The sequence below is a fragment of the Asterias rubens genome, chromosome 6, assembly GCF_902459465.1.
Source record: "Asterias rubens chromosome 6, eAstRub1.3, whole genome shotgun sequence".
NCBI lineage: Eukaryota > Metazoa > Echinodermata > Asteroidea > Forcipulatida > Asteriidae > Asterias > Asterias rubens.
In genome coordinates this window covers 17,217,260-17,233,625 of record NC_047067.1, presented here as the reverse complement: position 1 = coordinate 17,233,625, position 16,366 = coordinate 17,217,260, and the positions used below count along the sequence as shown (strand labels likewise).

General features: G+C 38.8%; 1 protein-coding gene across 1 annotated transcript in view; it reads left to right on the top strand.

Moving 5' to 3' along the window:
- Window positions 1-4,596: 4,596 nt before the first annotated feature.
- The window catches only part of LOC117291594, a 28,303-nt gene continuing 16,533 nt past the window's right edge, over window positions 4,597-16,366 (top strand). The window contains exons 1-3 of the mRNA XM_033773409.1: window positions 4,597-4,940; window positions 7,086-7,331; window positions 12,792-12,846. Of these exons, the coding sequence (XP_033629300.1) occupies window positions 7,189-7,331; window positions 12,792-12,846 (198 nt within the window). The 5' untranslated portion in view covers window positions 4,597-4,940; window positions 7,086-7,188. The remainder of the gene's footprint in view (window positions 4,941-7,085; window positions 7,332-12,791; window positions 12,847-16,366) is intronic.

Below are 16,366 nucleotides of genomic sequence, written 5' to 3'. Positions count from 1 at the left end.
GGTCTTTTTAAGACCAAGGTCCAGACCTCCGTCTTGAAAACACAACGTTGTGAAAATTATACCACGATCGCCCGTGTGTGCTGTGTGAATGAACATTGCTTGCGTAACGAAGGACCCTGGTGTGGCTGGAGCTACCACGCATGCGCGCAAGAAGAAACACATAGTGCAAGAAAATCGAGATGTTCGACCCCGTTGTGCGATAAAACCTTTGAGCATGTTTATGAGAACGTGTGTGCACGACTCCTTCAAGAGAGCAAGTTTTCAATGTTTAGCATGAGATCGTTGAGACATGTTTTAAAAAGTTCACTCTCGAAAATCAATTTGATTTTCCCTGAAATTTCATCATAGTTCTAGGAGTAGGCCTACGTAGCATTCGTTCGATAAGTTTCATGATCGAGCATAGAACGACATATTTATATAAAAAAACTTCAGTGTGCAACAAAATGCGTGCCAGATTTATGACAACATTCATCGGTAAGAATCTGCACTCCCCAGTTTATAATCGATTGTTTACCTTTTCTGTTTGGAATTGGTGGTCGGAGCATGAGTGAATGGTTCGAGCAACTCAACTACACGTTCATTCTTCGTCCAAAACAAAAATCTTTTTTAGGGGCCGCCGATTCACGACAGTGCAGAAAAATGATTGGTACATACGTTGGCGATGCGGATATCAGTGAAATGGACAATGAACAATGTTGACCTTTAGCACCACAAAAGACGAATGTTCTGAAACACGGGACGTTGGTTTCTGCGCCGTGTGAAAGGTCCTGTTTGAGTTTGACCAACGTCCTTGGTCATGACAACTGGCACCGGGGACCAAGGACCCTAGTTTGACTTTGTCGTGTGAAAAGGGCTTCCATGGAGGTTTTACCATCCTGGTCAGTAATGGCATCAATCGGGCAACGTCATTAGTCTTGATTGGCGGCTCTGTTTTATAATATTATTTTTATCAGTCATGCCTCGAAATTGCGTGGTTTTTCCTTTTATTTTGCTAACTATAACACGAAGGGCCATTCAAAAATTTGACTCCACAGAATGGCGTGCCGTGTTAGTTCACGACGTAAGGAAAACCACTTAATGTCGAGGCATTATTAGAGAGGTTTGCAAGCGTGCGGATACAAATAGAGATACAGATACGGATATTATTTTCTTCCATCATGATAACCGTAACCGTTCACGTCAGCCGCGTGTTGGATTGTTTCGCAAAATATAGGTATGTGTCGCGCTCGCATTCATCAGTGTTTTTTCTCGACAAGCATGACCTAATAGATCATTGCATTTTCTCACCGTTTTGCTTGCAAATGACTAACAATTTTCTATCCATATCAAGAACGATAGTGAAAGCCAGGTGAAAGCGATTCCGTGGGAAATGTTTTTGATCTGGGACAAAAAGACAGCTAAAAGGCTGCAAATAGTGAACAATATTTGTATAGCGCATTCATCACAATCACAGATGCGCTTTGAGATAAAAACAAAAGAGAAGTAACAGTTAATAGAGATGTGAAGTAATTACAAAAGCAAAATTTAGTTGATACAGAAAGAAGTACTGAAGGGTAATGCAAAAATAAATGTGTTTTAGACTTTTATTGCAAAACAGTATCCGTTTTTCTACGACGTATTTATGTGCTCCTGTATCCGTAGCTAATGTGTGTGCAAAATACGGTAGTCGCGGATACGCGTCACGTGAACACACAAAGTGTCGACGTAGGGCCTACTGTATGTGTATCCGTAGACTTCTTGCGAAACCTCTCTAAATGTGATTGATCATTGTACTCTACTTTTAAAACACCTTTCCAACCAAATGAATTTTATAACAAACGGTTTTCAAACGCTTTTCATAGACCAACTCGCCCGATCCAAGGCAACGTGTCCCTACACATAAAGTACCCAAGCACATGTCCAATAGAGCATAGGACCCTGCTGTCAACAAGCGGTTCAACTTTACTTCGTGCCCAACTCCAAAAAAATGATTCCCTAAATGATTTCATGTCGACGAACCCATGCACGAACTATGTACTAACTTCGCCCTTTTTGTAATCATCATTCATCGGGGGACATTCTCCTGCGGACAGATTCCCCGGGACACCTGCTCTGAGCGGGCGGACTGTATGTGCTGGGCTGTCCTGCTGGAAATCTGTCCCGAAGATGTGGGATGCATGATTCAAAAGAGGGCGCCATCAGAAGAAGTTTGAACACAATTCGCCGGGGAGGGGGGGGGGGGGCAGAATCTCAGGGGGGACCTTAGAATATCACGTTTATAGGCGATGTGACATCACATGTTTACAAAAGAGCCACAGAGCCTGGACTTCCTGCAGGCACGATTTGTACACAGCTCAATGGAAGAAAACATCAAATCTTATATTTTATGGAGATTGCACTGTCTAATTCTTATCAACTTTTGATATGATGAAAGGGGGCTCATCTCAAAACTTGTCCAGCTTTTACTTTCATATCTTTTGGTTTTGTGTGGAAATTATGACACAAAATGTCAACTTTCCCATAGGACCAGTGTAATATCTTGCCTGCCAGAATACTCAAAGAATGTACAAGGTCTCACTTATTGTAAACAAAGTTCACATGGTATATACAAAGATAATATTCATAGCAAACTGTATGGATAGTGTTACAGTACATAAAGTTGGGTCATTACCGGCCCCGACAGAAATTTTTCAGGCGGCCACTCAGGGCGCTATTGCAAAAGTTTGTCTGGCATTGATGGCATCAAGTTTACGGTTTGAACAGTGTATAGATACTACGGTACTTTAAAAGTATATTATTTTTGAGTTCGGCTCCTCATCTTAATGTGGGAGTCTGTCTAAGCACTCGAGTGGCATCCGTCCGTTTTTAAAATTAGTTTATATAAAAACAAAACAATTTCCACTGTCATCAAATATCAGTTTGTCAAGGTCCTTTATATTTGCAAATAATTGAATTCTTTTAACTTCAGCATTTGTCCTTCTTCTTTCTAGATAGATAAAATGTGACTGACGTTACGACAGGACCTTACACCATCCCAGCTCGACTAAATTACTCGACTTTATGAGATACGTACATTTCTCCCCAACAGTGCTTTAAACCGGCCTGGTTATCCGAAGACAAATTTCGGGTTATTTTCTGTGCAAAAAGAATGTTACGTCTGTCACATGAGCTCATACTTTGGTGCGCACGGAGATTGGCACACTTGCACGACAGCCCATAAAATGCACACAAAGTCCATGGAACCGTGGGGCAGAAAATTACTCAGACCGAGGTACTGATTTTAGTTGTGAAGCTGGAGAAATGGACCCTCACAATAAAATGATTACACTGTCAGACGTCACTTTAACCCTGCTCTATGCTTTAGTGCATAGCACGACAACATGGTCTAAACATTGGTAAAACCATGGAGGTATAAACAAACCAAGGGGGGCCATCCATCATAGTCAATTTTAAACAATTTCGATCCTTTTCGATTTTTTGTGGGTGGGTGGATCAATAGAAATAACTGAAAATCGAAATGCTTTTTGTTTATAGACCGATTCAGGCACGCAAGTGCTTGGCGCCGCCATGCGCTGCGCGCCACTGCTGGGGTGTCTTTGTGCCTCGTTTTGTGCACAAAGACATGAGGAAATCATGTTTCTTTTCACTCTTTATGGAAATTAAATGTTTTCCTGAACTACTTACACAATTTCCTTGCCAGGACATCATGATATACTAATGAAGATCACTGTCCACAAATATTTGCAACAAAATATAAGTCGAATCATCTCAAAAAAGGTGCTTGTCTTAGGCGAGTAAGGGGTCAAAGACGCGGAAACTGCATAATAGTCGCTAAAATCCAAGGTATTTTGTTCGAATTTCAGTATTTTACTTTCTGCTTAATTTAAAAAATTGATCAAGAATGTAGTACGTGGTTATATCAAGCAGCCATATCAAGGAAATTTCATAGATTGTCAAGGAACACATTCAATTACAAAGTTTAATGTGCTTGCCAATTCCATTTCCGATACTAAGCTAGGAACATCTATTGAGACTACTGATTTAACCCTTGACCTAAAATATCGCATCATTATTGAGGTATTAATTTGTTCTTCATGTGTAACCTACACCACTGTGTAGGATACGTATGCCAACTGTGTAGGCCTATCGAACTTTGGGGGTGATTCTGTGTGCATGGGGTCAAAACAATTTTGAATTGTTTTTACTACGAATTGGCCGCTATTATTATGTTTTTCCCCTCAATCTCCTTTCCTAGAAGTTTTGAGTTGAACAAAATGAAACCTGGAATATGAGGGGGTTTCCACCCGGCATTACAACGCATGCTATTTCCCAGTTCTAATTTCCTGCAAAACAATGTTATTGACACGTGACTGAATGTTTTCCTCCTATCCTAGCCTGAAGACGACGCAAAACGTTATGTTCCAGCTATAGAATCTGTCCAACTACAGTCAGACTAGACCAACTGTGGTTGCCCTACGATAAAACCACCGATTGGGCTTATTGGAGTATAGTTGGGCATAAAACTACAGTTGGGCTAATGAAATGAAACGCCTACATTTTTTTGCACACGTCGTACAACAACACACGACGACATGTACAAATAGGGGGGATATACACATACACGATCAAAACATGCGTGACGATGTTTTTCCAAACCTACATGTAGCTCAATTACATATTTATATAGGGCAAATAACAACAAAACAGAGCATAACAACCTAGCTACACGAAGGTAGCCTACATTGGTTTCTGCACCTCCGTGGTTTAGACGACTTTCTCTGTTCAATCTGGTTCAAGAAACGTCGTTGCCAGAAGAATTCGATGATTTCACTCATCGCGCGCAGTGCAGTGGAAAGGCCCTCCTGCAACCCCATCTTGCTACTGCTGCTCGAGCTGAATGCTGACTGTGTTTTGTGCACCATTGTCTGATTGTGAGAGTGGGTCTGTGTGCTGATTTTTAGGTAGGAACTATACTTCTGTTATAAAAACTATTAATATTATAATAAACCTCATAGTTTCTAGAGAGTAGGAACTGTTCCTACTCTACATGAGGTAATATTGACTATTGTTACCGTCTCGTTTTTGTTTGTTTTTTTGTTGACATTTTACATTCATCTGTTCATATTGTTGATTGGGTGCACTCTACTCTACTCTATCCCTACTCCTAGAACTATGAGGTTCGTTCAGCTATCGTCTCCGCGAACCTCATAGGTTGACATGTCTCACAACACAAACGGGGTGGTTTTGGCATTTCGAAATTAGGTCAAATCTCTCTTCTTTTTTTCCAAATTTGGCCAAAATTAGGCTCTACGTGTTCATTGAACTCTCATTGACCTAGGAGTTGGTCCAGAAAATCCACTCCGCAATTTCAAAAATTGTTAAAAATTAAATTCTTACCGTAATTCAGTCCCCATTTATTCCGTTTTACCACAACCAGAATACTGATTGTCCCCAAACTGCCGAACGCGTCGCGAAGTCAGGACACGTGACGATCGTGCGCATAATTATTATTTTTTCCCAGGACGAACGTGGAAAATTATCTGTACACGTTCGTCCTGGAAAGAAAAAATACCCGATCCGTGCTACAAAACATGTCCACGCGTCGGGGAACCACTTAGATCTAGAGTGTACACATACTGGTACCCTGTGCGAGCTGCCTCTTGGTTCCCAGGACGAACGTGTGCAGGTAATTTTCCAAGTTCGTCCTGGGGAAACAAAAATATGCGCACAATCGTCCGGCAGTTCGGGGACAATACAGTGTAGTGTGGTAAAACGGAATAGATGGGGACTGAATTACTGTAAGAGCTTAATTTTTAGATTGCGGAGTGGATTTTCTGGACCAACTCCTAGGTCAATGAGAGTTGAAAGAACACGTAGAGCCTAATTATGGTGAAATTTGATTAAAAAAAAGAGTTACTAGGAGTACTCTAGCCCTAGCCTAGTTAGCTGCGATGATCGTAACCCGGCCTCCATCCTTGAGAGGATAGCGGTTTACGATTATTCATGTAGTTCGAGGTCTTGGACTAGAGTAGGAGTACAGCCCACATTCTTGTTGTCTACAAAACACATGATGTTTTTGTTTGTTTGTCTGTCTTGACTTGCTCTTGGTAGGTATGGACACTGCGTACTTCTAGAAATAGTTTCCCCCTGTGAGCCTTTTATATAATCTTTGAGTCAAACATTCTGATCCTCCGAAACGCTATTTCTAAATTTCATTTTCTGGTCATTGTTAACTTTGGTTTCCTTTTTCAATGCATAACAAACCATTCCATAAAAGGGACTTTGTTACAAAATACCTCATCACAAATCACAGCCCTCAAAAGGATCCAGTCTGGTTAAAATATTATTACAACCAGGGTTCCACACACGATTTCTGACATGTATCACGTGTCCTTTTAATTTTCTTGAATTTACATTTACTAAGTGTAATTGTTTCATCCATTGTAAAAGTTGCCATTTGCAACCGTTGAAACCTAAAAGTTGCTGGAAATTATCACTTTTCATGAACCGATTGTTGTTGTATTATGCATTTTTATTTTATTTATTTTTATTTAGGCCTAAAGGATTCGGGTACTTTTTCAAAATGTTCACAGATTTACATTAAACTTGTTCAAAATGTCCACAGATTTACATTAAACTTACAGGGTTTGAAGATAATGATAGTGGAAAGCTTCCCTTCAAATATTACTAGCTGAGGTTGTGTAGTTTTTGAGAAATGAGTAAAACAAGTCACAAAACAATTTTCGTCTCATGAGACGAAAATTATTTTAGCATGTAAAATCCCATTAACCAGTTATGATACTATACCAAAACCATAGCATAGGCCTAACTGGTTACTACGTTTTTACATGCTAAAACTGAGACGAAAATTGTTTGTTTTACTCATTTCGTAAAAACTACAGCACCTCAGTTAGTAAAGTTTCAAGGGAAGCTTTCTACTATCATAATCTTCGAACTGTGTAAGTTTAATGTAAATCTGTGGACTTTGTGTTTTTTGTTAGGAAAAAGTACATAGACCCTTTAAACACTGTTTTTGCTTCATTTTCACTCGCCTGCAAGCTTCTATTTTATTTCTGTTTCTTTATTTAAACATTCTTGTTTTACAGATCACATCTAAACCAACCCTTGTACATCTATCATTGCCCAAGAGAAGGTATAAAGTGCCCAATATTGCATGTCTTCAACAATGTGAAGACATCTATCTAAATTATGGCCTGGTCCACCATAGTGCCTGTTGAGGTAGTGCCTGATGTACTGGTGCCTGCCCAACCAGGTAACTCCACCAGCATGCCAGACATCGACATTGTCCGCCAGGGTTGTTTCTGTGACTTTGATGTTGTTGCGTGTACCAGGTAATGCTTATCCCCTTAAAAGGGGCTGTGTCTCACATCATCCAAAGCAGGACTGTAATACATTGAATTGTAAACTCTCACCCAGTTACTGCTTGCACACACTCTCCATTGATTTTCATACGCTCACATGCATTTACTGCTCACATGCATTCATTAGTAAGAGTTCATAATTCCATGTACAGACAGGCTGCTTTGATAATGACAACACAGCCCCTGTAATCACAACATTTTGTTTAAAATGTTAATTTAAATGTACACCTTACACAGTTATTTTACATAAAGGCCTACACTATACAATGTGTACTGTAAGTCCATAAATGGACTGCATTTAATTTACTTGGTGTAAACATTATACTTTGTCCATATCTGCCAATTACAGGATTTCCCGTACTATACTTAAAATGCTTTTAAAGGCACTGGACACCTGGTAATTGTCAAAGACCCGTCTTCCCACTCGGTGTATCTCAACATATAATATGTATAAAATAGTAAACCTGTGGAAAATGGTACTCAATTGTACGTCGAAGTTGGAGAGGATAAAGAAAGAAAAAGTTGTGTGCTTTCAGATGCCTAGAATTCGTGACCTCAGCTGAGGTCTCTTATTCAATTCAAATATTTTTGTTAGAAACTACTTCTTTCTCAAAAACTATGTTAATTCAGTTCACAACAATCAGGCCCTGTACACGACAAGTTCAAACAAATTGTGGCCCTTGCACTACATACATGTTCTGATGACCTAACCTGCGATCTATTTCTTGAAGATTCGGGACATTTAAGAAAATTGCTGTAAAAAACCTTTGAAAGCAGGACTTAATTTCTTAAGAACAGCCATCCAGGAATTCAACTCTTGGGTCAACCATTGATTGACAGTAGTTTGGGTTTTGTTTGTAGCAGGCATGGCGATCCTAGGGTCCAGAGTCCGAAGACGAAAGTCATGCATTTGTAATGTGTGCAGGCAGGATCAGCATTTTTTCCCTGCAACACATGTTGTATCGCACAGAATAGCAGCGAGTTGGTTCGGATGGGACAGCTAATTTGGTTGCATGGAGATCTTTTGAGCAATCATAATCACCCATCTGGACATTCTAGAATAATGGAACAATCCTGTACAATGAAGCTTTGCATGCTCAACTCACTATCTCCATGTTGCCTTGATGCTCTTGCTGCTGTATTTGCTTTGTCTTAATAGTTTGTTTAGTCTCACCAGAAAGCATTTAAAAGCGAGGTTAACGGTGGTTGCCATTTTGTTAACAAATACTTGTTTACATAAATTTGAAATTATAGAAATTTCTTTATCTTCTTTGGTATATCATTGCATCAAAAGAGTTGCTTAATGCAATGACATAAATGTCAAGTCTACATGTATGTCCCAGGTTAGATAGAATTTTTGGCAGTGGGCATTCATATACTCCACTCTACAAGGCATTCTTTGTTTATAGCACTATGCACAGAAACTCTGCTGTTACAGACACTTAATATTGGTATGCATGTTTATTTTTACAAATTGTTACAACAGTTAGCGGGGAATTGTGATAGTAATTTTTAAAGCAGAGCCATCAAACTGGGCCACGAATTGTTGATTGTATAATGTAGTTAAGAAAAAAAGCACAATGCATTCCACTATATACAGTTAAGAACAGGACCAGCTGGTTGACAGTGTTGATAATCAGTGAGGCATAGTGGATTCACCTTCAACTTGCCAACTCTTCTGTGTTGTTACAATTTCATTATTACACTGAATAGAGAAGGTCAATCTGATGAACTGGGTATGGCTTCTTTTTGGATACGAATGAGTGATTTTAAGTTACACAGAAGTGTAAGTTACAAGTGCAGAATGATTAATGACAAAATGCACTGTCATAAGAGAAACTTGCATAAATTTAAAGTCAAAAAGCCCTTGAGAACTGAACTTTAGTGCAAAGTTAGTCTTGCTGAAGGGAGTGAATTTACGTTTCAAAAATGTTGGTACTTGTTGCATGTTTTATATCTACATGTAAGCAGATTTATGGATTGAGTTGTTTACAAAACAGCTTTCTTGATTAGGTGAGAATTTACTTATTTTTAACATGGTTTATCCTTGAGACCAGATATTGGTTCAGATAAACCATGTGATCTTCGTATGTACAAATGTAGTTAGTTTTAACTATTTGTACATATTTTGTACAATTAATCAGGAATATTTGACAAAAAAGACTTTATTCAAATTATGGACAAAAGTTGTAAATAATTATGAAAAGTCAAATGTAAGATTTTATTTCAGAGAGTTTGAGAAACCATATTGAGGTGCGTAGAGTGGAACAGAGTAAATAAGTCTATTTTATTCCCTCGTAATACTTTTTTCCTACTTGTTTCCTATTAGATCATTTTGTTTCCCAAATTACAGTTTTGTTACCTTGAAATACACCTTTGTTTCCTTGAAATACACCTTTGTTCTTCCGAAGTCTTCCATTTTCTCTTCTTTTTGTCACTTCACACCAAAAAAGCAATGGTAGCCTACCAGCTTAAACCCTTCACTTAGGCAATTGAATACATAAAGAATTGGGCCTGTAATTATTGTTAATACCCGGTTCACTCATAGACGCCGCTTCTACTACGATGGAAAAATGCCCAAGAGCGTGGCCAATCGCGGACCAATCATGGGCCAAACGTGGGAGGATCTCCATGAGCGTTGGAAGCTGCAAGCTCTCCCCACGCTCATTTTGAACACGTTCAAAATAAGCGTAGTCAGGTCGTAGCCAACAATGAGTGGGGCAAAGTCATAGTGGGAACGCCATTATCGTACTCTTATTGTCTCGCTCTGTCACATTTGGTTTAACATACTGGATAACACTGTTAAAGCAGTGTTCATAAAGCCCTGCAAAAATGCAATCCTTGATTGTACTAAGGTTGGTGATTGCATGGATTTAAAGGGTTGTTTGGGGTTAATTGTATTGTATTTTATTCCGAAACTGCAACAAACCCCATAACCCAGGGGAGGGTACATGTAACAACAGTATAACAATATAAACAACAATGAGTGAATAAGTTGTACGGAAAGCTGTGAGTGGTAAATTAGAACAAAAGCATAAATTGTAACATGTGTAAAGGGTAACATGTTTGCCTGGCTTAGTGATTTATGCATATTTGGGCCCATAAGTCAAGACAGTCCTAATTCTACCAAAATCAGGCAATTTCCAAGAACAGGACTTAGCAAGATTTGGGAGTTTTAAGAGACATTTTGATTTAAGGATGTTATTTTATGATTGATACAATACACACGTGTCAACAGCCAATTACAGGATTTCAAAGAGATGATGAAAACATTTTCAGTTTTGGATGTGGGAGGGAAACTCCAATGGGGGAAACCCCAAAATAATGGAGTTACCCCTGGAATCTAGTAGGGACTCACTGAAACCTCAATCCACAATGTAAGGCTACAGTCGGAGGTGGGATTTAAAGTAGGGTCCAAAGAATTGAAAACCAACCTGATCCCACCTTATTCAGTTTCTAAAGCAACTTATTTTCTTGCTCTTAATGGGTACAGTGAGCGAAAATGTTGAATCTTTATTTTCTATCGTGTTACCTTTGATCTATTGATCAATAGCTCTGTTCATGTTGTTTCAGTTTCGGAGTGCTTCTTGAAACTACATGTACAAGGACTGAAAAAACACTGAACAAAATATCTGATGGCATATTTTAGGAAAATGTTGAATCTTTATTTTCCATCGCGTTACCTTTGATCTATTGTTCAATAGCTCTGTTCATCTTGTTTCAGTTTCGGAGTGCTTCTTGAAAACTACATGTACAGGGACTGAAAAAACACTGAACAAAATATCTGATGGCATATTTTAGCTTTTGAAAGGAAACATTGGAATGTCATTAATGTTTTGGTGTCTCATAACAATACGTTAGTGTTACTCGATCACATTAGTTAGGCCTATATAATGGCTGGAGATGAAATTAATCAGGGTTTTCCTTTGGGCATTGGGAATTACCATTTGTGATCTTGGGTAAATCTAAATGATTGGACAAGTTTAAATCTGAAGTAAGAGTCACCTGAAGTTTGAGAGAATTAACAAAAAGGAAACCTTTTAAAGGCAGTGGACACTATTGGTAATTACTCAAAATAATTATTAGCATAAAACCTTACTTGATAACAAGTAATGGGGAGAGATTGATAGTATAAAACATTGTGAGAAACGGCTCCCTCTGAAGTGACAAAGTTTTCGAGAAGGAAGTAATTTTCCACGGATTTGATTTCGACACCTCAGATTTAGAACGTGAGGTCTCGAAATCAAGCATCTAAAAGCACACAACTACATGTACATGTGACTAGGGTGTTTTTTCTTTCATTCTCACAACTTCGACAACCAATCGAGCTCAAACTTTCACAGGTTTGTTATTTTATGCATATGTTGAGATGTACACCAAGTGAGAAGACTGGTCTTTGACAATTACCAATAGTGTCCACTGTCTTTAATGCTGAGAGAAAACAAAACATTAATAAAGAATATCTGATGATCAAATTCCACTGCCAAAAATGTATGGAGCCATGGGCAGCCATGGATTGGAATTTTAACCTGGTGAGATTAGTAGCTTTAATTATAGATCTCTAAAACCTTTCTGGAGAAACAAACCCTCATACCTCAAATATGAAAGTGAAAGGCCTCCAGAGCTATCTTCAAACTGTATTTGAACTGTTCTTGCTTCCTGTTTAACAGTCATGTTAGCCACCAAGACAAAGGGGAAGTCAACTTTGAATATTTATTGCTTTAGTGTCACTTTTACTCGTGTTCATTTGTTTTAAAGGCAGTGGACCCTATTGGTAATTACTCAAAATAATTATTAGCATAAAACTATACTTGGTAACGAGTAATGGAGAGCTTTTGATAGTAAACAACATTGTGAGAAACAGCTCCATCTGAAGTAACATAGTTTTTGAGAAAGAAGTAATTTTCCACAAATTTGATTTCAAGACCTGAGATTCACACAACTTCATGTGATAAGGGTGTTTTTACTTTCATTATTATCTCGCAACTTCAACGACCAATTGAGCTAAATTTTTCACAGGTCTGTTATTTTAAGCATACGAATTTGATTTTGAGACCTCAGATTTAGAATTTGAGGTCTCGAAATCAAGCATCTGAAAGCACACACCTTCGAGTGACAAAAGTGTTTTTTCTTTTATTATTATCTCGCAACTTCGACGACCAATTGAACTCAAATTTTCACAGGTTTGTTATTTTATGCATATGTTGAGATACACCAAACGAGAAGACTGATCTCTGACAACTACCAATAGTGTCCAGTGTCTTTAAGGTATAGTTTTCAGGGTTTTACATCTACACAATTACATGTGAGCTAAATATTCTAGAAAACTTACTTGTTTCTTTTAAGTTGAACAAACAACCTGTGGAACTAACTGCATGATTGATTTTAAAAGCAAAAGCCCAATTTCACTTGTTGTCTTTTTTGTTGCAGAAATGGCATCCTATCTGTGTTTGCTGGGATGCTGACCATTATGTGTATATACAGGGTAAAGTATTATTCTTAACTACAACTCTTAAGATCATGATCCTGGTGGACAGAGCTTGGGCTGGATTGGGGAAAACTGCCATAATTTGGCATCTTGCATTTAAGGTTATGAGCAGTTTGCCAAACAGTGAAATCAGACAGGCTTTTGGGTGATGGTAGGTGCCAGCAGACATATTAGGTAATTCTCTAATTTTTGCAAGTTTCTGAGAAAGTGGCTACTTATGAGAAAAATGGATGTACCTGGTAATTCTGCTGCCACTATTTGTAGAGTCCCCAAAAGTCTCCCATTTGTAAGATTTATCAAGTATTATAAAGCTCATTTTAGACGTTTATCAGTTTGAGTTTGAAATTTAGGGGAAGGGGTACAAAAAGAAAATGTATCCAACATATAATGGAATAATATGTGTTTTCCCAGCTACAATGTATACACATAAATAAAGGCCATTCATTCACTGGTTTATTCAATGTAATGACAATGAATAAGTTGCAGCAGAAATGGATTTGGGCATAATTTATGTAGTAACACACCTCTTGCTTGTTCTGTATTCTGGTTGGCTGAAACACCGTCCCTCTTCTGGTCACTCAAAGTCCCTTGGGGGAATAGACGTACACTAGTTACCTCATTGCCAGTCAATATGTGTATAATAGCCCATAATAGTCTTGCATGTCAAACCAGGCAACTTGCAAGCACAAGTTCTGAGAAAACATCAAGAAGAAAAGTTTGTCTCTTTTCATTGTTGATGTGCATGTCTTTGAGTTACCTATAAAGGTAGTATACAATTAGATTGTCAACGACATGGAATTTCATACTGCGTAATTCTTATTTGGAAAAGCCAGCTTTCCGCGTCTTCTCTCCATTAAGGTTCTTCGCTCGTACGGTGATTACATGTTAGTTCACTCCATTAAGGTTCTTCACTCGTACAGTGATTACATGTTAGTTCACTCCATTAAGGTTCTTGGCTCGTACGGTGATTACATGTTAGTTCACTCCATTAAGGTTCTTCACTCGTACGGTGATTACATGTTAGTTCACTCCATTAAGGTTCTTCGCTCGTACGGTGATTACATGTTAGTTCACTCCATTAAGGTTCTTCGCTCGTATGGTGATTACATGTTAGTTCACTCCATTAAGGTTCTTCACTCGTACGGTGATTACATGTTAGTTCACTCCATTAAGGTTCTTGGCTCGTACGGTGATTACATGTTAGTTCACTCCATTAAGGTTCTTCGCTCGTACGGTGATTACATGTTAGTTCACTCCATTAAGGTTCTTCACTCGTACGGTGATTACATGTTAGTTCACTCCATTAAGGTTCTTCGCTCATACGGTGATTACATGTTAGTTCTCTCCATTAAGGTTCTTCGCTCGTATGGTGATTACATGTTAGTTCACTCCATTAAGGTTCTTCGCTCGTACGGTGATTACATGTTAGTTCACTCCATTAAGGTTCTTGGCTCGTACGGTGATTACATGTTAGTTCACTCCATTAAGGTTCTTCGCTCATACGGTGATTACATGTTAGTTCACTCCATTAAGGTTCTTCGTACGGTGATTAAATGTTAGTTCTCTCCATTAAGGTTCTTCGCTCGTACGGTGATTACATGTTAGTTCACTCCATTAAGGTTCTTCGCTCATACGGTGATTACATGTTAGTTCACTCCATTAAGGTTCTTGGCTCGTACGGTGATTACATGTTAGTTCACTCCATTAAGGTTCTTCGCTCATACGGTGATTACATGTTAGTTCACTCCATTAAGGTTCTTCGTACGGTGATTAAATGTTAGTTCTCTCCATTAAGGTTCTTCGCTCGTACGGTGATTACATGTTAGTTCACTCCATTAAGGTTCTTCGCTCATACGGTGATTACATGTTAGTTCACTCCATTAAGGTTCTTGGCTCGTACGGTGATTACATGTTAGTTCACTCCATTAAGGTTCTTCGCTCGTACGGTGATTACATGTTAGTTCTCTCCATTAAGGTTCTTCGCTCGTACGGTGATTACATGTTAGTTCACTCCATTAAGGTTCTTCGCTCATACGGTGATTACATGTTAGTTCACTCCATTAAGGTTCTTCACTCGTACGGTGATTACATGTTAGTTCACTCCATTAAGGTTCTTGGCTCGTACGGTGATTACATGTTAGTTCTCTCCATTAAGGTTCTTCACTCGTACGGTGATTACATGTTAGTTCACTCCATTAAGGTTCTTCGCTCATACGGTGATTACATGTTAGTTCACTCCATTAAGGTTCTTCGCTCGTACGGTGATTACATGTTAGTTCACTCCATTAAGGTTCTTCGTACGGTGATTAAATGTTAGTTCTCTCCATTAAGGTTCTTCGCTCGTACGGTGATTACATGTTAGTTCACTCCATTAAGGTTCTTCACTCGTACGGTGATTACATGTTAGTTCACTCCATTAAGGTTCTTCGTACGGTGATTACATGTTAGTTCACTCCATTAAGGTTCTTCGCTCGTACGGTGATTACATGTTAGTTCACTCCATTAAGGTTCTTCGTACGGTGATTACATGTTAGTTCACTCCATTAAGGTTCTTCGCTCGTACGGTGATTACATGTTAGTTCTTTCCATTAAGGTTCTTCAGTCGTACGGTGATTACATGTTAGTTCTTTCCATTAAGGTTCTTCACTCGTACGGTGATTACATGTTAGTTCACTCCATTAAGGTTCTTCACTCGTACGGTGATTACATGTTAGTTCACTCCATTAAGGTTCTTCGCTCATACGGTGATTACATGTTAGTTCACTCCATTAAGGTTCTTCACTCGTACGGTGATTACATGTTAGTTCACTCCATTAAGGTTCTTGGCTCGTACGGTGATTACATGTTAGTTCACTCCATTAAGGTTCTTCGCTCGTACGGTGATTACATGTTAGTTCACTCCATTAAGGTTCTTCACTCGTACGGTGATTACATGTTAGTTCACTCCATTAAGGTTCTTCGCTCATACGGTGATTACATGTTAGTTCTCTCCATTAAGGTTCTTCGCTCGTATGGTGATTACATGTTAGTTCACTCCATTAAGGTTCTTCGCTCGTACGGTGATTACATGTTAGTTCACTCCATTAAGGTTCTTGGCTCGTACGGTGATTACATGTTAGTTCACTCCATTAAGGTTCTTCGCTCATACGGTGATTACATGTTAGTTCACTCCATTAAGGTTCTTCGTACGGTGATTAAATGTTAGTTCTCTCCATTAAGGTTCTTCGCTCGTACGGTGATTACATGTTAGTTCACTCCATTAAGGTTCTTCGCTCATACGGTGATTACATGTTAGTTCACTCCATTAAGGTTCTTGGCTCGTACGGTGATTACATGTTAGTTCACTCCATTAAGGTTCTTCGCTCATACGGTGATTACATGTTAGTTCACTCCATTAAGGTTCTTCGTACGGTGATTAAATGTTAGTTCTCTCCATTAAGGTTCTTCGCTCGTACGGTGATTACATGTTAGTTCACTCCATTAAGGTTCTTCGCTCATACGGTGATTACATGTTAGT